Here is a 23,938-nt window from a genome sequence, read left to right on the forward strand (position 1 = left end):
TACTTAACAAAAAAAATATATATTTGACACGTTTTTTTTTACACACAATTTAAAATGGTTCCATACCTTTACACTATACCCTCAGTGCTCATGTCTCATACCCAGGTGAATAAAAACATCAGGGTTTGTTTATTGGTACAAACATTATACAAAAGTACTGAAAACATTTGGAAGTGATGCAGCCACTAATGGTTTGTATTCATGTAACTTTATGATAGATTACTGAGCAGTTTATGAGAACTGATGTATTTATCTTGCAGAATGGCTCTGTCCATTCCTGGTGTGGGTTTGAGATTCACAGAAGTGTGTGATTGAGTTGTGCGTTTGGAGACACACTCAGAACAAAAAACAAACTCTGAAAACTCTTATTTCCAGTTTATTGCAATCCATACCTGGACAAAGCAGGGAATTAATATCAATTTTCACCAGTCTGCCTGTGTTTTGGAAATACAATTGCCTTTAAAAATACAAAATGTTGTTACGAATCCAGTTTTCTTACTTATAAAGCAGCACCCTGTTTGAAAACCTGATAGTTTGCCATTTTATAAATATAGAGGGCATATTCGTGGGCAAAGAAATATAACACTTTGTAAACACTTTATTATTCCTCTCTCCCAGTAGGTTTACTTTTCAGAAATGGAAAAACTGAAAGCCTCAATTTGAATTCCAATTTCATTAAGTCTGATATCTGCAGCACTCAGGTAAAAAAATTTGTATGTGTGCTGAGTCAACCGCCTACGTACGCACGCACACAAACACACACACACCCAAACAGTACTGCCTGACGCTGTCGAAGGACGTCTGGAAGACTCGAGACTGTTATGTTCACCGACCTGCTGCGTTCCAGTCAAGGAACGACAGATATGGTCTAAATATAACAACATAATGTTGTTTCTTTGTAAACTCTCCGTCTTCCATACAAAAATTCAAACCGACAAACCTCCTCTTTAGTGTAGCTAAATGAGGTTTACAGCAACATCCTTGTGTTTAAAAGCAGTACTCTTGTATTTGATTATTTGTCAATCATAAATTTCCAGTTTCAACATTACGTGTGGGTTGATACATAAGTGAAACCTCACAAAAGCCTTAGAAGACTGATCAGTTTAATCAGGTAAATCCAGTTTCATTTCACCCTTCACACCACCGCTTCACTATAAAACTCCCTGCAAATCCAAAGCAACACTGATCAAAGAGAATGAAGTGATAACAGCGAATTAAACTCGTTATACCTCTAAAATGTCTGCATCTGTAAACCCAGTACTTGACTGCTGCTTCCCATCTTAAGACACACAGAGGCACCGCTTGATTTGTTCAATGGCTTTGTGAGGATCCATAGTGCAACAAATTCCAGACAAACATGGCTGCCAAGCTTACTGTACAGTTAAAGGGACACTTTGGATTATTTGAAGTAGGGTTGTATGAGATACTTATCAATAGTCAGTGTATTACCCAGAGTAGATGACGATTAGTTTGCGGTTAGTTATATTTGCCACTTAAAAAAGGGCCACATAAATAACAAAAATCAATATAAGTTCAAGTGTGCGCTATAGTAAGAGTATTGTCGTCACTTAACCTTGCCATTTGACAGTCTTTTCTGACCAGAAACTGCTGTTATATAAGCAAAACATTGTTCTCTCCAAACCAACCAAACTCCACATGCAAAATCAGTCATTTTATCTCACAGAAAAACAGGAGTTGCTGGTCACTGCTTCTGTCTGTTTGATTGTTTTGTGTGATTGTGTGACGTTGGTGTGTTCAAAGGTTAGTTCAGATTCACTGAAGTCACACAATCACACAAACTAAGTAACTGCTTGATTCGGTAAATGAATGATTTCGTTTATGTAGTATTGTTGGTCTAGAGACAGCACTGTTTGGCTCATACAACAGTGGTTTCCTGTCAGAAAAAGCTGTCTGGCAGTGAGGTAAAGTGGTGAAAATATTCTAAATATAGCACACCCTTAAACTTTGAAGAGGTTTAAATACATTTTAACCTTTAACTACATAGCTTAGCTTCCATGCTGGTACTCCTGCTGCTTCTCCAAACTGGGGGCGTGTTGACTGCTGTCTTCTGTACATTATACACTGACTATGGGTAAGTACGTCATACAGCCCCAAAAATAATAATCCAAACCAACCCCTTTAAATAAAAAAAACCTTTTCACTGCATTATCATACAAAAAACCCAAATTTAGAAAACACTTTCTTTCTACTAGAGGTTAAACTTTGGGATTAAATCAGTTTACACTTGGGTGAACTCTTTGGAAGAAAAATAGCAGGAGTCCACTGCACTGGAATGATCAAACAGCTCTTTCTTTAAAAATGCGAGGCACACAAATTGTACAAACAAGGTAAGGAGGAGGTTACAACCAAGGCCAAAAAAAAAGAGAAATTAAATAAACTTGTATTTACACGCTGAGTTAGTTAACACGTGGCCTCACCAGTGTTTTAGTGTTGCTGTATACTTAAACATCAAAAGTGGTCCATGACAAAAGTAAAACTCCAAAAACTACCCCATGCTCCTAAAAGGCCGTGTTGAAAGATTTCATCATGCCTCTGGATCAAGTTCATGGTCGTGAGAGTGCTATGTGCAACTCTGACCACCAGAGGGAGACACTGAGGAGGGAGATGAGCAATGTTGAATGTCTTCACAGGAAAAGGTGACTGTCAGAGGCTCTATTCACAGAAGAAAAGCCACAGTCCATGTGACAAAAATTACCACTCTGCCTTGAATCATCTCTCTTTCTCTTCCTACTTTTTGCATCAACCCATCGCAGGTCATCTGTCCCCGAGCTCTACAAATGAAGCAAGATGGATGATTTCAGCCTTTGGCACAGATCCTGCGATTGTCGTCATTCATCGTCTTCTTACACAGGTGCATTTGGTGGATAAAGACACTTAAATCATGGTGTGAAAAAAAAGTCAAACCAGTGGCTCTCTTGTGAGCCTTCCTCCAGCACAGTCTCAGTTTGTGTTTTTCTCTCAATCTAGTGTCTCTTCCACCATCTGGGCATGTTTCACTTCAGTCTTGTCTTCCAAGTCTCCCTCTCAAGGCGTCTCTGGGAGCATACTGCTGAAGATGTCTATGAGGTTGTCCAGGCCCCACAGGTAGCCGTCCTCCCTGTTGCCTTCCACCCAGGGAGTCCTGTGGTCCAGCGTCCGAGGGGCCGGCAGGGGGACTGTCTTCCCAAAGTCGATCATCCACACTCTGGCCTTTCCCGAGGCGTCGTGCACAAACAGCAAGGAGCTGCCCACAACCTGCAATAGAGTTAAACCAGTGGGGTGGGTGAGTTTAGGTGTGTGTGAATTCAATCAGAAGCTAACGACAGGATGATATCATACATCTTCAACTCGGCTGACAGGTTTGTTCAGAAATGATGAAAACTGAGTGTGAGTCAGTAAGAGTCAGAATCTCACCTCGTGTGTCCTGAAGAACTGTGACTGCTCGAGGACTGATCGAAGCTCCTCCAGCCGCTGCAGGTAGAGTTTCTAAGAAAGAGAAAGAAGGGAGAATTTAAATATTTTTTTTCCTTTTTTTTTTTTTTTTTTAATGTATCCCTTATTTAACCAGGAAGGTCCCATTGAGACACAACATCACTTCTGTCAGGGATTCCTGGTCAGGATGAGCAGCAAAAACATGACAGATTTCAAACAGAAGTACAGACAGCAATCAAATACAAAAAACATAAATGACAGAAACATACCTAACACAGGTTTCAAAATCCAAAACATGCACCACAAAAATGTACCAACACACAAGAAACAGATTACGAAATATACCTTAATCAGAGGCTAAAAAAGATCATGGCAAATCATGGCCTTGATTAGAAACAATGGTAGTGTACAGTGTATATGTACAGCAAATATGAAGTTACTGCTAACAGCTGCCTAACTTAGCTTAGCAAGAAGACTGGAAACAGGGAAACTGCTAGCCTGGCTCTGTCTAAAAGAAGAGGTGCTGATGAGTGGACTTTTTTACCTTTGGCCAGAGTAAAGCTAGCTGTTTCCCTTTCTTCAAGTCTTTGTTAAGCTAAGCTAACCAGAATCTGGCCGTAGCATCATATGTGCTGTACAGGCCTGTGAGTGGTATCAATAACAACGTGCACCAAATAAAGTCACTCTGTCGATGTTCCATCTGTCACGTTTTCTTCTGTAACTTCACGTTGATGTATTAAAGTACAACGAACAAAAACAAACTGGTCTGCAGCTGCAATTTAGAAAAAGGTGTCTGAAGTGAAATGCTTTGAGTACTCAACCAGTCATAAATGATTAGCATTCCAAGCCCCACCCCCAAAGTTCCTGTACTCCTGTACTTAATTCCTCCAAAGGTTCCTAGCTAAGGAAAGTTCCAGCAGTGAAATCACAGCCATGGAGGTACAGAAGAAAGCATACAGATGCACTGATGACAAAGTCGTGTTCTTCTTGCATGCAAGAATGACATGTAAAAATGGTGGTTGCTTTTTAATACAATGGCAGACGAATTTGCCTAACGTTCTCAGCTCTTTACAGTGTGGTGGAAATGCAACTTCATCGCCATCCAACCAAGAAAGCAAATAAGCATGTCTCTCAAAATGTGGAACTTTTCCTGTTTTTGCATTTACAAAAAACAAATAAATGTAACGTAACAAGTAACGTACCAGAATCTGAGTGTTGCCACCTACGAAGTCCTCCAAGGCCTGCATCACCTGCTCCCTGTGCTTTGTCTTCTTAAAGTTGGTGTTACAAGTTCCATCTGCTTTCTGTAGAATAAAGAAAACATAAGGCATTTACTCTTCTCTGCTTTGATCTTTATTTTTTTGATCAATAATTTGGCTTGTTTTTTTTTTGTTTTAAGTGTCCCGATTTATTCTGGCGGTTAGTTTTGTTGATATTCAGTGCAGTTCTATCAGCTGAAGTTCTCAGTTTGTGTTTGCATGCGGATGGAATGGAAATTTGAACTTCTAAATATGTGAACAGAAATTCCACTGCCACAAATCAACAGCTCATACTTGTTCAACTGGAAAATAAAGCCGCTGTCTGCTGCAAATTGCTCAGTGTGTCATCAGATATTTTTATTCGGGTCTGAGTAACATGCAAATCTACAGTTATTGGTACAACCTGATAACCAACCCTGGATTTAATTCTGAGGGAATAGACAGTTCCCTTTATGGCTGCGCATCGAGGCATAAACTTTAATAGGCCGTCTGTTCCATTTCCACTCCAGTGTGTGTGGTCTGGTGACTAGACTTATAAATATTTACTCCAACTGATTAATTTCTTGTTGAAACTGTGTGTTTCTTCACTAGCACCGAGTACTACAGTTGTTCATGCTCATAGGTCTGTGTCCAGGATGACTTCTGACCTTAATGCCTTCGATGCGGAAGCCCAGTGTGGCCGTGGAGCTTAGTGTCTCCCTCCACTGCATGTATCTGGGTTTGAGGACTCCCTGCTGGGCCCTCTCCTGTTCAGTGGGGGCTCCAGGATCAACTGCCACCATCTTGTCGTACATGTCCTTCCTCAAACGTGGACGTTCCCTGGCTTTTATCAGCTCCTCCTCCAAGTACGTCCTAAAAAGTTTCATAAAAGGTTCATATTTAATTTTCTTCCTTTGTTTGTTTGAATATTGTATTCTATTTTCTATTATTCACAGAAGACAACATTTACTTCACATAAACACATAAGCTCAGCATCTGTATCTTCATATCAAATCAATTTAAAATATATTAAATATGAATAGACACATACACCAAATATAACTCAGATACAATTCCTCTTTATTGAGTTCCTTCACCAACTCAAAGCTTCAACAATAACACAATCCTTCAGATTCAATTATTATCTCCCAAGTAGAATTAAGAAAAAACACATTAAGAGTAAACAAACAAAAAAGGTGAGCCAAAGCTTCTAATTCTCCATATGATTAATTTGTTCTTTTCAATGGTTACTGTCTTTTCCATCTTCAAATTACACATTTCCTTTTTCCAGTGTAGTAGTGTAGGAGGGTATGTGAATTTCAAGTGTCCTCATTGTAATTTTATTCTTATATTCTCTCGTATTTTAATCCTGTGAAGCACTTTGACGACAGCAGTACAAATAAAGCCATTATTATTATATAAATGTGATACGTAGGTGGAAAACTGGTGGGAGTAAACAGTGTTAAAGCTTACAGTTTGTGTGTATGAAGGTTTATTTTCAAGGCTCGCTGTATCTCCCAAAAGCACAAGATAAGCTCTGATAAAATGCTGTGAAAATGGTTGTGGAGGGAGTTATTTCATGCTTTGCTGAATCTCTTACCTGCTGCCCATCTTACAGTCCATGATGGAGGGTGAGTCAAAGTCAGCCAGCAGGTCATCCATCAGGTTATAGTCCTGCTCGTCCCTCTGTACCACACCGTAATAACCAGGCACATGGGGCCGCAGAGTGTCCTTCATCAGCTTCTGTAGGCACTGCTGCTCACACTCACAGTATCGCTTCAACAAGCGACCGTATTCCCCAGCCTGGAAGTTACCTTTGAGAAGGAGACACACAGAATGAAGATTAAAGAGTAAAAATGCAATTAACGCACATGTAGGGTTTTGTAAACCACTAAATTTTTTGATTAATATTTTTTTTCCACTAACAAAACCATGGCAACAAGTAAATAAAAACTAATTTATGGTGTCAAAAATATAACGAAATCTATTTACACTATTTAGTCAGCAAATAAAACGAGACAAAAATGTTTGGGAGGGACGAGTTGGGAAGAGATTCAGTCAGAATTAATCTCTACCACGATTTCTGTGTTCCTGGATTTTTTGGGCAGACCTGAAACATGAAGCTTGGTGATGTGCTGCTAGATGGAGCATCTATTTTTCACACATTTATTGTTGTTTTACAGTATCTTTAAAATAATATGTGTAAAGTTTCACTGTCCAAAATTGAGTGCGTGTTATGTTTGTATGAGTAGTATAGTATACTTTTAATGTTAAAGTGTAATGAAAAAATCATGTCTAACTAAACCCTTTATTATGATTAGTTGACTAAATCCACAGTAGATTTAGTTGACTAATCATAATCTTATGATATTTAATTAAATAGGGCTGCAACTAACTATTATTTTCATTTTCAATTAATCTGGTGATTATTTTCTCAATTAATCAATTGGTTGTTTGGTCTAAAAAATGTCTGAAAATGGGGGAAAATGTTGATGTCCTCAAATGTCTTTTTTGCCCACAACCCACAGATATTCAGTTACGGTTATAAAAGGGAGTAAATTTCAGAAAGAAAACAGAGTTGAGAAGCTGGAATCAGTGAGTTCTTGACTTTTTTCTTTAAAAATGACTGAAATAAAAAAAAAAAAGGCTGTGATTAATTACATAATCAATCACTCACTGAAGCTCTACAGTCAATTAAAACTTGACTAAAACCAGGACTTTTCAGATGACTTAAATATGAAACTAAACTAAATAACTAAGTCACTAATTAACCTAAATCACATTTTAGTTAAAAGATTCTGACAGAATTACGAAATCAAAATGTGCTGTCAAACTAACACAAATGTAAATTTATGCATACCTGCATGGCCAGCTAGCTGCACCCACGGGTAACGCTTTTTGAAGGACACGACGAAGGGGGACCAGTGAACCATGGTCTTCAGCTTCTGCCAGGACTTATTCTGGAAAGAGAAAAACAGCAAAGAGGAACGTCATGCTTTTGTTACAAGAAGGCGTGTGTCATCACACGAATGACAAGCTCTGATTAATCAGTGCGAGGGTTTCTTTTCTGCTCAAACAAAGCACGGGGCTAAATACTTCACCAGCCAATAGAATGATTATCCATTAAAGGAAAACACACCCTACAGTGTGCACAAACTGAAACACGCTCACAAAAACACACACCTCAGTAGACATTGGACAGATCCTCCCCTTTAGCCAAGGCCAGGTGCACAACGTACGTGACACAAAGCCCATTCATAAAACATTTACCAGAGCCACCACTGCAGTGTCGTAAAAAACAGAACCTTACTGTCTGCAACTGTGCATGGAATGTGTGTGTGTGTGTGTGTATAATGGTTATCTGCATTGGGAAACACCAGCACAAGGACAGTGTGCAACAGGGACTTTGACGCAAGCAATCTGAGAGGAACATGACATCTATTGATTAGAACATGTGTGTGTGGGAAATCATAACAAACCCACAGCCAGTTTGAGATGGGACTGTGTGTATATTACATTACAGTGGATATAACTGAGAAGCAAATAATATAATAACAAATTTGCACTTTTTCTAATTTTTCATATAATAAATGTTTATTTGCCCCATAGGCAAATAAGTGTTTAACACAGAAGCAATCGTGATAAAAACCAGAATGAGAAAACGTGTGTGGCCGAGGCAAAAATGTGAATCATAAAATGCTGGGACAAGAGGCTATAACAATAAAACTAATCTTTTTATAACTAAATAACGTCCGTGAATGACTGTGCTGCTATCTCTGCCATGTTTACATGTCTGCCTATCTGTTCTCTCATCACATGCATTCTTTCCACAGCTGCTCTCTTGAAACTCTGTCACAATAAAACAGTCTAATACGGGAATACACACACAGAAAACGGAAACTGCGGAGCTGTGTTTGACTTACATAATATATTTGAGTTTAAGGAGTGCTGTTTTGCAACTCAAAAGGTTTTAAAGCCCTGAAAAGAAAGAGCTAAGAGAGACAAGAGCTTGCACTGTGGGCTGTTTATTGTTGCAGCTGAAATATCAGACACTGAGAAAATGAATGCCAATATTATGTGCATCATGTGCAATATTACGTTTATTATCTGGTGCAATGCAACTTTTTAATACTTTCAATATCACTGATAATATTACTTTAAATGTCACTGCCAATACTTCTTTTACTTTTTTACTAAACTTATGGTACTTCTATTCTTATTCTATAAAGAACATGTTTGGGTTGTTTTGCTTTTACTCTTTATATACTTTCTATTAATACGCTGTTGTTATTCTCACATTGCTGTAATTTTGGAACAATCATTAGCACAAGTTTTACCTTCAGGATTAATTAAGTTCTATCCTATTTTATCTTATTTACCACTTTATTTTCTAAAAGTGTTTGCATTAATGAGATCTACATTTTAGGTAAAACCTTATCGATGACTGAATATTTTGTCTTGTAGATCTTGTAGAAGTTACTCACTGTTCATAACAAAACATGACAGATATTTATAGACTTAAATATTTAGAAAGACTACCACTAGAAAACTGTTCAACGTGATGTACACAAAGTGCAGGTGACTCTGTTCCTTCACCATCATTAATCTCACAGATATAAACCTTTTACAAATGTGATTAGTCTTCAAGCTCCGGATTTAAAAAGTAAAAGATTTTCCGTCTGCGTTCAACAGCTGTGTTCCCTTTGTTGGTTCCTTATGATGGGAAACTGTACAGCTGGTTTGTGATTCAGCAGACAGCTGGTCAGTGTCTGTGATTCATTTTTATTTGAGTAATTTTATTTTTATAATATTGTTTGAGCATTGTTGACGACGGCTTGAGAATTTAAGATGCCACAAGTGATTTTGGAGAAAGATATTTCACTGCTGAGTCTCATTCCCAGGTCGTCAGATACCGGTTGGATTGAGTTGGTGACTCGGGTCAAGCTTTCTCCGGAATTGCTTGCAGAATTTCAGAACCAACGACTGCTTCACTGTAATTGTTATGTATATGAAAATAAAGAACTAAATAACTATTGGGGAAAAAATAAGGTTAATCACTGACAAACGGCTCTGAAACCAAGTATTTCCTTAGTTATTTGCCCTACATGCATCCGCATAACTGCCTATAACTGGTTTCTTAGGTTCTCAGCCATGTCCGTCTGTTGAATTCTTATGATGAGAACCTGTGTACAACAGGTTTGTGCTTTATCAGACAGCTGGTCAACAGGAGACAGAGAGTAATGAGAGTGAGTACTAGACACCTGTGACCTGAGCATTCAATCGCATCAACAGATTAACCCTGACGTGACCTCTGACGCTTCAGGGCAAAAAGCAGTGATGAAAACATGTGAACACCAAAAACATTTTATCAAATTTGCAACATGGAAGCTACATTTTGCAACATGAGATCATTTCCTCTCACTCATTTTGACATGTTACGGCAATCAAAGCGGACGACATACTTGTGACCCGTGCACGAGCATGTGGTACACACAGATGTAACACTACCTGTTTCACAAATCCCTTTTGTGAAGCAGGCCTGGATCAAATTCAGTAGGGTTTCCATGGTACACAGCACCATTTCTGGATACGCCATTTCCTTTTTATCTTCCACAGATCTTCCTCCAGCATTTGGCCTGGCCAGGTTGAAAACTGTTATGTGCCTTTACTGATTTTCTGATCTATCCCCAATATCACTCTGCAGTGACAGGGAGTGTCTTTGTTTATCCATACCTTCATTTGTACATTTATATCTAGCTGTATTAGACTACAACCCTGACTTTAGGGGTGGCTCGGATTATTTGAGGTGGGGTTGCATGAGTTACTTATCCATAGACAGTGTACCTACAGTAGATGCTAGTTGACATGCCCCCAGTGTGCAAGAGCTGCAGGAGTACTGGTGCTGGAAGCTAAGCAATGTTCTGCTGTGGACAGGGTCAGCAGCAAAACATTAGCAAAGCACCTAAAGAAAGGCTCACCTAAGAAAAATTAAACAATTAATATCAGTTTAAGTGTACAGTATATTTATAATATTTGTACCTCTTTACTTTGCCATCAGACAGCCTTTTCTGATGGAAAACTGCAATTATATAAGCCAAATATCGCTCTCTCTAAATCAACCAGCTTGTTACAACAACAGGAAATCAAAGAGAGCAGAAAAATAACATGTTTGTAACAACCAACAACCTCCCCAACCTTATACCACATAAAGGTCTACATATAATCCACCTTCAGACACTCCACCCAGTCAGTACTGTAAAACTGTCGCCAACACTTGACCTCCAAAGTGCTGCTGTAAGGGATAACTATGAACCTATTGTGTAAAGTTCATAACACAAGAGTCTGTGAAACAGTATGAAGGCAAAAGAGGCAAAACACATACATGTACTGTAGACGTGTTTGCCTTATTTTAAAGTATCATGATCATGTTTGACATTTAAAATGTGTTTTGATCAGTCTGTTTGCATCTGAGGTGTAGTTCTGACTTTCCGTGTGTATTTTATTATATGCAAATATCAATCAACATCTTGTAAGATCATGTTGTTACATTATAAATGCTCTGTGTATATGTGAATGTATATGTGCCAAAGACTGACATTTCCTGCCTGTTGGACCAACACGCTATAGTTACTGTGAATAGACTAAGATCTGTTTTAAGAAACCATCAACACTGTTTTCCAAAAATAATCTCCTAAAATAACAGGGGTTTGTGGTCAAAACACCAGCCGCATTTATCCATTAGACCACAAAAACCTTGGCGTCTTTTTATTTTGCTATTATTAGCTTCACTTGTCCTCATCTGACAGGGGCCTCTGTGACACATGAAGTCCAGGGGGGGACTGACAGGAGTGGAAAGGTGAAGCAGACACCCACATCTTCCAGCCTCTCTGCTTTCACTTCTCTTATCCACATGACATTAGGCTCTCTATCTAATTGCTTCAAGCTGACAGCTTAATGTGTTTCCTCTGTGGGGTCGAGTGTATCAGACTAAAATTACCAGTCACAGCCGGAGCTAATGCTGCTAATGTCCTGCTGGATATGGAGGAGTTTTTCAAAAATACCGCAGAGGTAAATGCAGAGGATCACGACTGCTTATCTGCAAAAAAAAAAAAAAAAAAAGACTGGACTGTTGTTTTATTTCAAACTCAGCAAACTGGTGGTGTGCTGCTGTCTCATCCTCGCTCTTCAGCCCACACAGCCAAGCTTTTTAAACACTGAGGTCACATTTCACCTCTCACAGTCCAACCTTCACCATCTCCGCTTTCTCTTTTATATAACTCAAGAATATATAACTCAGAGACCACGTCATCTTTCTTTGTTTTCTAAGTTTTCTGTGCTTCCTCTGCATTCCCCGAAGCTTTGATGCTGGTAAGTGTACTGTCAAACTTCCTTTCTCTACTTATTTTTATTTTCCCCCCCACGTTAAATCAAATGGAAGTCTCACTACTGCTCGTCTCCACAGATTTTCCTTTCATCAAACGTCATTTTGTCCTGCCAACTGCATGTTTTCTTTACTCCTGTCACCTCTTACCTGTGTAGGCCTCCTCTTTGAGATTTTGGGGTTGGAATGCTGGGAATGTATCTGGTGCCTGCTATGAAGCAACACACACACACACACACACTCTGTTTCTTCACACGAAAACAACAATGGTCACTCTGGAAGAAGTCACACTGACCGCAACTATATGTCTTTACAGTCGTCCCCTTCCCCTGGTCACCTTTCCAAAACAAACACATATTAATTCCTGTTTAAAACACACATGATCGCAGCAGGTCATAAGACTGCTGAACTCTTGAACCCTTAAGCTCGTCACCATGAGACTTTACTTATTCCTTACTGATCCTGATGTCACTTTACCTTTATATTACTATTACTAAAAGCATTTATTTTACTGCCTGTTTACAAGCTGTCTAACCATCACAGTATATATATTTTAATTATTAGTGCAGTGTAGGGGTGAGTAATCTACTTTTCTGGTGAATCGTAGCGATTGCGTTATTCAGTGTCCTCCTCCTGTTTCCAAATTTCACATAGATGGCTATGCTGATTGGACAAATTTCTTCACTGGGCTTTTTCTTGTGTGACGTCTTGCGAACAATGCAATTGGATTGCAAGTATCTGTAAATGGTCATTTTACGATTATGATATCTTTTGCCTTTGTTTCCTACTTCAAATTAAAATCAGGTTATAATCGCCATTTTTAAATACATGCGATGTCTTTAATGAAACTGTATTTTAGTTTGTTTTAGAGAAATTCAAAGGCTATTTCAAGTTAAGATATAGTCTACAGGGAATTTCAAAACTGAGAAAACAAAATAATTAGATAGTACTGAACTGCCTGTCTAAAATCCTGTTCTTACAGATTCATAACATGTACGTTACAGTGCTTATTTTATCATCACTGTACATCTGCCTACCACAGTATTATATTTTATTGTTCATTGTGTATTTTATTTTATACACAGTATCAATCGAAAGTTTGGACACATCTTCTCATTCAATGGTTTGTCTTCATTTTTATAATTTCTCTACACTGTCAATTAATACTGGAGACATCAGAACTATGAAATTACATGTCATTGTGTACTAAGCAAAACATGTGAAAACAAGGGAGAATAAGTGATTTTAGATTCATAAAAAATTAAAAGGACTCCTGCACCCTGTCTTCTGCGCTTGCACTTCAAAGATTTAATAACATCAGTGTTTAGTAAATCTGATTTCAAGTGCAGAAGACAGTGTGCAAGAGTCTTTTTGTTCTTTATTGTAAACCCATGGTCCTCTCCTGCGCACCTGTCGACCTACAAGTGTGCAAATGGGTTTTGCTCTTTGATACTTTAGATTCTTCAATGCAGCCACCTTTTGCTTTGATGACAGCTATGCACACTGTTGGTACAATTTGAACCATCTCTTACAAAAATTAAGAAAACAATGAACAAGAAGTGTGTCCAAACTACTGACTGGCACTACATGTTATATTCTGTCCCTATATTTTAAATTCTGCATTGTTTTATGTCTTTATGACTTAAGATTCCAGTTTTTACTTGCATGAATTTCTTTTTATACATATCGAGTCTTGTTGGAGGTAGGGCTGCAAATAAGTAGATTTTTTGTGTAATTGTTGTGTATATGACAATAAAGAGCTTGACACTTGAGAGGAAGTTAAGACATAGCATGCAGCCTAAAATATTTTTAAAAGTAATGTGCTTTGGGGGAAAAACAAGGTTCATCACTGAAATTGCTTTTGAAATGAGGCATTTCCTTAGTCACTGACCCTAAATATTTGCCCAAAATACAGCTAAAACTAGTTTCTTGCTAGTTTTCAATAACATTCAATACTCGAAAGCTGCAACTGTTTACTTTATAGCCTGACAGCTAAGCACAGTGTAAGAAAGGTAAAGGTACAAGATTCAAGTCTGATAAGTGAACTGATAGCAAAGTATTACAGCCTGATGACATTACAGCATCATCATCATCCTGCTGGTTGGCTTACTGGCTGCTTAACCCAGATAGAGAAATCATCGCAGGCACACATGACTGACTGCATACTGTGTGCCAAACAAACCATCACATACTGTAGCTCAACAAGAGACCGGGACGTCAATCAGGAAACATTTGAATACCCAAACCTGTCACCTGCATCTGATATAATCTGCCCTCGCATCGTCTCTCTGGAAAAGCGTGACGTTAGCAAATACATTCGGGCTATGGTAGGCTGGATTCAAATCTGTATCGCCGCTCGGGATAAGTTTGCCACTTTCCATTTCTTACCTGGCAGACAGAGCAGTAGTGGAGGAGGAGACAGGCGCTGACACAAGCACACACAGCCCCGGAGACGAAGCGGGAACGCAGCCAGCGCAAAATACTCCGCACCATCAGCGCAGGGTCTCCACGGGCAAGCACCGCCAGGGATGTGTGCCTCCCTGTCGGCCTGAGATCCTTCACAACCATCTATAAACTTCTTTACCAGAGTCCACTGTTAGCTCCCAGCTAATGCTCCGTCTTATTCCAGATATTCAGCTTCAGTCCGGCTGTAAACCCTTTGCTGTAAACTGAGGCTTGTGTTGCCTGGTAAATAATCCTACCCCTGTTAGAAGCTTGTACTTGTCTATCAATGTGACCCCCGCTCCTCCTCTGCAACCTGTTTTTGTCATCCCAGTTCACAATTTCTCCTGTTTCAACATCCTGTCACTCCTCCCTTCTCTCGTAACACTTTCTCAATACTTGATATAGTCTTTACGGTCACAGAGCCACATATCTGACGACCTAAAGCTACCGTTTTTCTCTTTCTTTCTGTCATCTGCCTGTCTGAACTAGCCCCCTTCTCTTTTACCTCCTCGCTTCAATCATCTCCTCTCGCCCTGAAGGTACAAACCTCCGCACAATGAGCTGTCTTCTCTGTCTCTTCAGTCTAACCTTTGTACCTCCTCTCCCTCTCATCCCCTAATCCCCACAGGGCCTATCCTGAGCCCCACGCTGAGCCAATCCAACGCCAGATTCATGACCGACTGGCAGCATGGGGGGCAGGGACAACAGGCCTTCCCATACCCTCCCAGTACTCTCCTTTTGTCTGCATGACGAATTCCTCAGTGCTACGTAGCTTCCAGAGGGGTGTGTGTGCGTGTGTGTGTGTGTATGTAAATGTGTGTGGACACAAAGCAGAACCTGTCAGACAACTATCATCACCTACAGGAGTGACTACATGTGTGTATGCTACAGTGTGTTTTCAGGTACTGCCAGGGCTCCGTTCTCAAAACTAGTTTATATCAAACCACATCCCTTTCCCCTCACACAAGTGTTGAGTGTTGAAGCAGCTCAGCTGTGCTGGGCCACTGGCACAACTGAAAAACTATCTTCAGAAAAGACAATATCTTATCAGAATCACTTTATTGATCCCAGGAGAGAAATTGTTAGTGTTAGTGATAATATTGAATATTATAGAACTATTTATTTTGTCCCTCTGTGTTTTCTCTATCTAATGTATGTAATGTTCCACTGTATGTATATTAATTCCTCTCAGTATAAGGATTTGCAGCCATTATATTTTTTAATGTCACCATAAATTTAATATCTTGGGGTTTTGGACTGCTGGTCTGACAAAACAACAACTTTGTGACCACAGCCCTGTTGTTAACTTTGTGACAATGTATTTTAGCTAAACCAATATTTTTAATGGTTTATTAAGCTTAGAGTTAACTCATGACAGAACATATAAAAGGAACAGTTTGGACTTAATGATGTTGGGTTGTATGAGGTACTTATCCATAGTCAGTGTATTACCTACAATAGATGGCAGTCGGCACACTCCCAGTTTGGACGAGCAGCAGGAGTGCTGATGTAGAAAGCTAAGCAATGTACTGCTGTGGACAGGGTCAGCAGAAAAATAAAAAATCGCCTGATCCAAAAATATCAATGTCAGTTTAAGTGTATGTTATATTTAGAGTATTTTCTCTGCTTTACCTTACCATCAGACAGTCTTTTCTTTATATAAGCCGTTGTATCGCTCTCTCCACGGGCAAAAAAAGTAATTTTACTTCACACAACACAGGAGTTGGTGGTCTACCACTGGCTCTATCTGTTAAGAATTTTGTGTACTTGTGTGACTTCTGTGTTTTAAGGGGTTAGTTCAGACTCACCAAAGTCACAATCTTTCAGTTTATCTGGAAAAATGAAAAATCAACAAATTTGTTTTTATTGGACACCAGCAATATAATGTCATCGGTGGTGAAATGTAGCTTATGTAATTTTGGCAGTTATTTTCCTAATAGAAGTATGAGAGTAAATTCTAAATTGCTTCTTACTTCCTCTGCCACTGTTGTGTTGATTTCTGTTGTCATGCTGTAGAAATATATTAAATTCTAAATATGATGTAAATATGAACCCAAAGAAACAGCATGGACTTTTTTTCTTTCTTTTCTTTTTTGCTTTGTAACATGGATTTTATGTATAAGTGTGCTGTGGGAGTGATGAGTGGGACTCTGTATAATGGGTGCTATGGAAAACAAGTCTGCGATTGTGGCTCATGTGAATAAGCATGCATAAATAAGAAGCATCATCGTCACGTGTAGGCTATGTGTTCAAAGTTTCAGTGTCTGTCTGTACTCTCTCATATACTCATTTTCCTCTTGTTTTCTGTTCCACTGTGTGTCTCATGGTGTTTCGGGGCAAAAAAAAAAAAATGAAGCTTGTTTGTTCAAGGAGAAAGAGTGTGTCATATTGGAAGGGATAAATTGCTAAATAATTAGTGCGTTGTCGGCTGCACGGACATTTGTAGCAATTTACATCTAACATTCAAATGTCAGGGACAGAGTTGATACCGAGTGTCTGTGTGTGAAAAAGAGAACAAGACAAGGAGAAAAAAATACCATATATGGCAAAGACGTCGCCTAGCAACCAGCTCTGCCTTCAGCCCAATTTTCCATGACACACACTGAACTCTGAATGCAAGACGGCATCGCTGCAAGTGTGTGTGTCTCTGAGTATGCATGTTTGAGCATGTATCTGCTCACGTCACGGCATGTACAAAATGTACCTGGTCTGACTGGGAGCTGAAAGCACGGCCATGGCTTTTTAAAGCCGATAACAAGACACACACATTCATTCCTATTAATTATAGAGCTTTTACTCCATGACGAGAGGATACAACGTGTCCATTAGAACCCATCTCTTATCACAAACCACAGGGCAGCGTCATCCTGTTTGTTACAACAGCTCAAGTGCAACTCCTCAGGTTGCTCATTTCCTGACTCTCAGTGTAATGGCCAGGAAATTACACTGTCTGTGTCCACTGATTCAAATGATCATTACTGTAAGTGGTTGTCAAATGACATGTGTGCCATGTAGAGAAATGTGACCAAAAACACGGACCTAGGAGAGACATTACTAATGTAATAATGGGAGATGGATTCTCTTTGTCATCAGCTGGTATTTAAGAAACTTAAATGTTGTAAATTCACGTTTCCTCTGACATTATAAAACTGAAAAAAAAAAAAAAAGGAAACACGCCATTATTTGAGTATGGAAATGATAGTAGCATTAGAAAATCATAAACTGATTCCATTCAAAACCACAAAAAAAGAAATCTTTTCTTTGTCTTTATGACATTGTCTCACCTTGAACTCTGAGACATTAAAATATTTTTTCCCACTATTTTCTGATATTTTCTTGTGGAAAACATAGCTGACCAATCAATTAATGATGATAATAATCTTTAGTTGCTGTCCTAAAGCTGTGAGTACCTAGAACCCCAGATAATGTACTGCTGTGTTCAGGGTCAGCTGCAAAATTTATTTAAGCCACCTAAAAATGGCCCACTTATTCTTTTGTTTATTTATTTATTTATTTTTAATCCGTTTAAGTGTGCATTATATTTAGAATATTTTCACTGCTTTAACTTGCTGTCAGCCTTTTACACTTATATAAGCCAAATATCACTCTCCAGTAATTTTACCTCACAAAACACAGTTTGCTGGCGTGCTGTTGCCTCGAGCAGCTTCTTTATATTATTGTGTGACTTTGGTGTTTTAAAGGGTTAGTTTGGATTCACCAATGTCACACAATAACACAAAATAGCTAACCAAAAAAAGTCTGGTGGCGGGGAGAGAGTGATTGAATGAGCCTTTTAAGTTCCATTTCCTGTTAGAAAAAGCTGTCTGACAGCAAGGTAAAGTGGTGAAAATCCTCAGTGTACACAGTACAGTGTACACTTAGAATGATACTGATTTTTTTTGTGTGCCTATTTTTTGCTGTTGACATTGTCCAAAGCAGCACATTATTAGCTACCTACAGCAGTACTCCTGAAAGTTCTTCAAACTGGGGTTGCGATGACTGCCATCTACTGTAGGTAATAAACTAACTATGAATAAATACCTCATACAACTCTGCTTCACATAATGTGAACTGTCCCTTTAAGCTATTATTAGGGTAATGAAGTTGGGCTTGTCTGTGTGTTTGTTGTGGTTATTGTTAAATTTTGTTTTTATATTTGTTTTGATTACGATATAAAATAAAAATTAGCCACTCGAGCAACACTGACATATTAAGAGTCATGTTTATGAAAGTGCAATGTCTCTGTAAAAATACATAAAGCATTACTTTGTGTTAAATTGGGGGCTCTAGATGATCCAAACTGCTACTATGAAATCAGGCTGGAGCTCAAACAGGTCACATGTTTTTCTGTGTCACAATTCTCTCTTTCTTTGGAAAAATCAAATAAAATACCAGACAAGGGTGGACTGTCTGTGGTGGAAAAGTAACTTGGACCAGATTATTAAAAAATATTATACAACTTCTGCCAGGTCTCTAACTTTTGAGCAGCACAATATAAATGGTATGCTGATAGCTGAATATCTCTCAACATGTATGTGAGATGACGTGGCCTGAGCGGAAAACCTGGACATACAGGATTCTGACACTGCCAAGAAGAGCAGAGATACAGGAGAGCTGTCTCCAGTGGAAACATCCTGTTTTTAAGACATTCCTGACATTTCTAATCAGCAGTGCATCAAAGCCTCCTGACTCAGGGGGGAAACATCATGACTTCCAACTTGGAAACTTTAAACTGCATCTCATGTCTGGTGGAGAGGAAAACCCTGAGCCTCAGGGGCAGTAAACTCACTTCTAGATTGCTCTGATCACATCCCTTACGTCTATTTGTGATGAAGTGGCTACTGCAATGGGATGACAAATAATTCAAACATGTAATCAGACAGCGTTTAAATGGTCCTGTAGTTGAGATCATCAAAGCCTTGTGACCATGAGCCATGGGAGCGGAGGAACACAGAAGTGGGGGTTGAAGATAACAGCCAGTTTCCTGTTCTTTGATTTAAATGTGTTATCATGTTGTTTCACTATCAGGATGGTGCAGGTCTGGCCGTTAAGGCTTGGAACCACACATTAGACAAATGGTGTTTGTAATTTAAAAACAAACAGAGAACCAACAAAACCACATGATACCACCACAATGCTAACTGACTGGGACCTCAAGGATTGTCCTTTACTGGGAATCAGAGCTCTAACAATTAGTCGATGATGTATTTTGAGTAGCTCTAACCTGCCTGTATCAGCTGACACTGACTGATATGACTGTTGATGTGCAGTTTGTATTTCTGCACGACTGCCGTTCAGCATTAAATATGGAAATACATGTGTTCCTGATAACTTAAAGTGCCTTGGCAGAAGGTGTTGCATGAAATAGGGTTGTTGACCTGCATGCACCTTGCATGCAGTGTGTATAACTCTGTGCATGGATGTGTGCATGGTAACATTCACTGGGACTGCACAATTGATCAAAAATATTATCAAACTTTCAATATGACAAAGTACAATATCTAAGTCACATTTGTAGCAGCTGTAATTTTTTTGAAAAAAGGAAAAATGTTTGAGAAAACAGCATTATAATGAAATGCTGTAGTACTGCAGAGATGCCCTGGTCTACAAATCTTGTTCTTCAGATGTCAGAAAACATGTTTGTTTGGTACAGACTCCAACAACTGTCACATCCACATGAATATAACTTTTAAAATAAAAATTAAAACCATTATGCAGAAATCATCATTCTCACTAATCATGAATCATATTGCAATTGCAGTATCTGTCAAAACAATAGCATATCATGCAACCCTGGTGTGCCTTATAACCTAAAGTACCTGTAGCAAAAGCGGTTTTTGATTTAGGTTTACTGACCTGCGTGTGTCGTGCATGCAGTGTGTGTCGCTCTCTGTGTATGCATGGATTTGTACATGTTAACATCCACTCTATTCCATTGTTTTTCCAAACCACTTATTTTGCAGCTGTGTAGTTGTTGTGCACCTCACACTGTGGTTTGTTCAGTGGAAGAATGGCCCTCAGGCACATACTGTACGTATGCCTGCCATAATATATGGCCGATTGCGCAATATTTGCATCTAATTTTCTGGCAGGCAAAGCAGTAAAACCTGTTTAGGATTTTGTACAGAGAGCAGCTGACAGTTCATTAATATAAATGAGCGGTCCATGTGATTGTTTCTGATCTGCACAGGACACTTCAACCAAGGGTTTGTTATGGAAAGCACTTGAAAAAGACACTCACCCCTGTCCCATCATCCGGGCTGCACAGAGACCGGGCTGGAGACAGACTGGACTCGATGTCACTCCCAGTGTAGTCGTCCTCGGACTCCTCGAAGGACGAGGCGGAGGACAGGCCGATGGAGGACGAGTTGGACAGCTTCCTCGGGGAGCGCATCAGCGCGGGCGACCCTCCGCAGCCGCTGTCCGAGCAGGGGGACTCGTCATCGGGGTGAGGGTCCAAACAGGAGCCGGTGCTGAGCTCCGTGCGGGGGCTCAGCAGGGCGGGTGTCCCCTGAGAGCGGGTCGGACTCGGGTCTCTGGTTATGATGAGTTTCGGGATGGTTCCTGGGAAACTTTGGCCTCCAGGGGGGGCATGAGGGGGCTGATCAGAGTCCTCGCGGCTGTCCGTTTCATTAGAACAAGAGTTGTTTTGGTCACCGGCCGCTTTGGGTGGACATGAGTGAGTTTTAGTCATTTTACTCTCAGTGTGGGCGTCCACGCCACTGTCCAAGGGTTGATCCGAGGGTAAAGTCCGCTCAGTGTCCCGGTCAGAGGCGATAGTCCCGGTTAATTCATCTCTAAGCCCAGACACAACGCGGTTCTGGTTGTTTCCCCCCACTGACTGATCTTCCATGGCCCTCGTCGGGGGGTCCGAGGCATTGTCCTCTCGCCCGGGTTTCGGCTCCTCGCAGCCCGCTCCGCTGACTTCACCGCTCCGCCTTTCCAAGCCTGACGCATCGGACGGGCCAGCCGCTGCCTCCCGGTTCACGGCTTCACTATCTAGGCCGGAGGGTCTCTCAAAACAACCCGGGGATGCTGGCTGCTCCCCACCCGCCGACACCACCTCGTCCCTCGGCAACTTTCCTACTCTGTGATCGCGGCGCGTCGCTGGATCTCCTGCCCCGTTTCCGCAACCTAAATCGGCTTCTGTCTGGCTGGAGTCTCGCTTTCTCCTTCCCAAACACGACAGCACTTTATTTTTCATCGGAATCCTGTTTAACTGGTCACCCCGTCGCTTCTCTCCGCTCCTAAACCTCCGGATACGGAGTCGCTGGGTTGCCTGCTCGCCTGCTTTCCATTTCGCTCTGCCAGGAGTGGCGGCGGTGCGCGAGAGATCCGAGCGAGTTTGGCCCATCCTGCATGCCGTAGTAGTAGGCCTAACAGTGACCCAGACACACCCTCAGCGGCTGATTTTGTATAGTTGAAACCACTCTGACTCCTAACATGTACAGTAAGCCATTAGTCACACAATCCATTCATTTAGCCTGGGAAGTCTTAGTTTGCTCCATTGTTTTCATGCTGGAATCTGTGTGAGCAAACAGATGATTAATAATTTAGTAAACACATTAACTGCATGAACAATATCGTACTGTAAAAAGTACATTCCCTTGCATTTAAAGTAAAATATTCCGATTGATAAGGTAATAATTAACAGCACAAACAAAGCACCTGCATATTCTCAATAGCCCAAGTAAACAACACTGAATGACAGTAATGGCAGTGGCTGGTTCAATAAAGCCTATTAATCCCCTGATTTGTATCAGTGCTGAAACTCAGATATTATTTCCTGGAGCAGGCTAAAAGAACCTGGCAGGTAAAAGTCGAATCAATTACACACCAACACTGAGAGTACATTCACAGGATGATATGATAGGAGGAAAGATTTTAATATTACAGTAAAACAACTGACTGCAAAGAAATTAAAGCATTCATAGTAAATTCAGGGAGTTTCAGACTCAGTTTCACCAGAGTTAGTTGGTGTAATACTGCCCTCCTGTGACTGGACACTATGACCTGAGCTCATGTAAGCTGCTTGTATCACTGCAGCATTTTCATTTAGACCTCAGTGTTTGTCTATAAACTGCTGTTACGTAAAAAAGGCCAAAAAAACACAGTGGGTCTACATTAAAAGCAGTACCCACATTGGTGTGTGAATCAAGACATTGAGTGTTAAACTATAGAAGACATTTGACTCAAATATATTATACATATACTACTTTCAGCTAAGGCTGCTACTAAGGAGTATTTTCATACTCACTTATTTGTCTGATTAATTGATTAATCATTAGGTCAGTGGTTCTCAAACTTTTTCTGCAGAAGCCAAAAACAGTTCACAGCTGCCACCTCATATTTTTTCTTATGAATCATTAACAATGATAGAGGAAGCAACTAATGAAGAGTGATCCTAGTTGAATTATAGTGAAATAAAGGACAGCATAAGTAAAGTTGTTTATTTTCCCTACTTACATTCTATTAATTCAACTTAGTTTCGACTCCATATTTTCACCTTCGTCATCTACACTCCATCTGGAGTGGCTCCATGTCCCACCAGTGGGGCCCAACCCACAGTTTGAGAACCACTGCGTTGGGTCAAGAAGATGACAGAAAATAGAAACAAATTACAGTTTCCAAGAAGACAAGGTCATGTCTTGAAGTTAAGAGCTGGGAAATATGGCTTATAAATAATATTTTTATATATTTAGGCTATGCCATGATATGAGTCATATCTCGATACACATTTTCTCTAAAAAACATCGTAAATTCCCAAATAGTGATGATCTTATAGAATATGAAGCATTGCTGTAGACTAAACTACCCAACTAGGTGATAAGACAAAATCAAACATCACAATATTTTTGATCAAATACCTCAATATTGTAACAATATTGTGGAGATGACTAGTAATATTTCCTAGGGGTGTCACAATTTCAATAAATCGAAAATCAATTGAAATCTAAATTTTGTGTTTTCCTCTCCACCCCTGCCTACTTGTGACATGTGACACATGTCCGAAGGAAAAAAACACCCAACACTTCAAAGATGACACATCATACCTTAATGGGCGCTGTATCACACATGAAACCACAGACTACCTTTTAAAGAAGAATTTGAAAACGTAAATTAAACATGTCAGGGGATAAAAACAATGCTCTGTTGGCCTTTACAACTCAAAACATGATAGTTTAACAAGTGTCAGTGCTAAAATAAAAATAGTTAAATAGAAAAATGTTACTGAATCATTACCTTAAAATAGAAAGTCATATTGAACCATGGATTTGGAGAATTGTGATATCCCCAATACTTCAACTAAATATTAACACAATGAGATTTTTAATCAGTAATCATCAGTAATGTGGATATAATGATTAAGTGGGTAAAAAGGCAAATAATAGAACAGCTAGAACAGCCTGGTAAGTTCGGAAAACTTAACTGTAATGCAGCC

The 23,938-nt window shown here is 39.7% G+C and overlaps 1 protein-coding gene across 1 annotated transcript; it reads right to left on the reverse strand.

Moving 5' to 3' along the window:
* Positions 1–1,897: 1,897 nt before the first annotated feature.
* itpkcb (inositol-trisphosphate 3-kinase Cb) lies at positions 1,898–22,033 on the reverse strand. Its single transcript, XM_084717761.1, has 7 exons — positions 20,738–22,033; positions 7,531–7,630; positions 6,271–6,484; positions 5,339–5,543; positions 4,635–4,736; positions 3,415–3,486; positions 1,898–3,255 (listed from the first exon to the last, which is right to left on the reverse strand). Exons 1-7 carry the CDS (start codon positions 21,848–21,850, stop codon positions 3,046–3,048), a joined length of 2,016 nt encoding a protein of 671 aa, XP_084573887.1. The 5' UTR covers positions 21,851–22,033; the 3' UTR covers positions 1,898–3,045.
* Between the last annotated feature and the right edge of the window lie 1,905 nt (positions 22,034–23,938).

Source organism: Lutjanus erythropterus, chromosome 4 (genome assembly GCF_056507025.1).
Source record: "Lutjanus erythropterus isolate fLutEry1 chromosome 4, fLutEry1.hap2, whole genome shotgun sequence".
NCBI classification, from domain to species: Eukaryota; Metazoa; Chordata; class Actinopteri; order Lutjaniformes; family Lutjanidae; genus Lutjanus; species Lutjanus erythropterus.

What these genes read in the sequence shown, in the direction of transcription:
- itpkcb (XM_084717761.1), bottom strand. Translation starts at nt 21,850, where the DNA reads ATGGGCCAAACTCGCTCGGATCTCTCGCGCACCGCCGCCACTCCTGGC. An exon ending in GCAGCTAGCTGGCCATGCAG is followed by an intron (nt 6,485 to 7,530) that starts GTATGCATAAAT and finishes TCCTTCTCAAAG; the next exon opens with GTAACTTCCAGGCTGGGGAA. An exon ending in TCCGCATCGAAGGCATTAAG is followed by an intron (nt 4,737 to 5,338) that starts GTCAGAAGTCAT and finishes TTTATTCTACAG; the next exon opens with AAAGCAGATGGAACTTGTAA.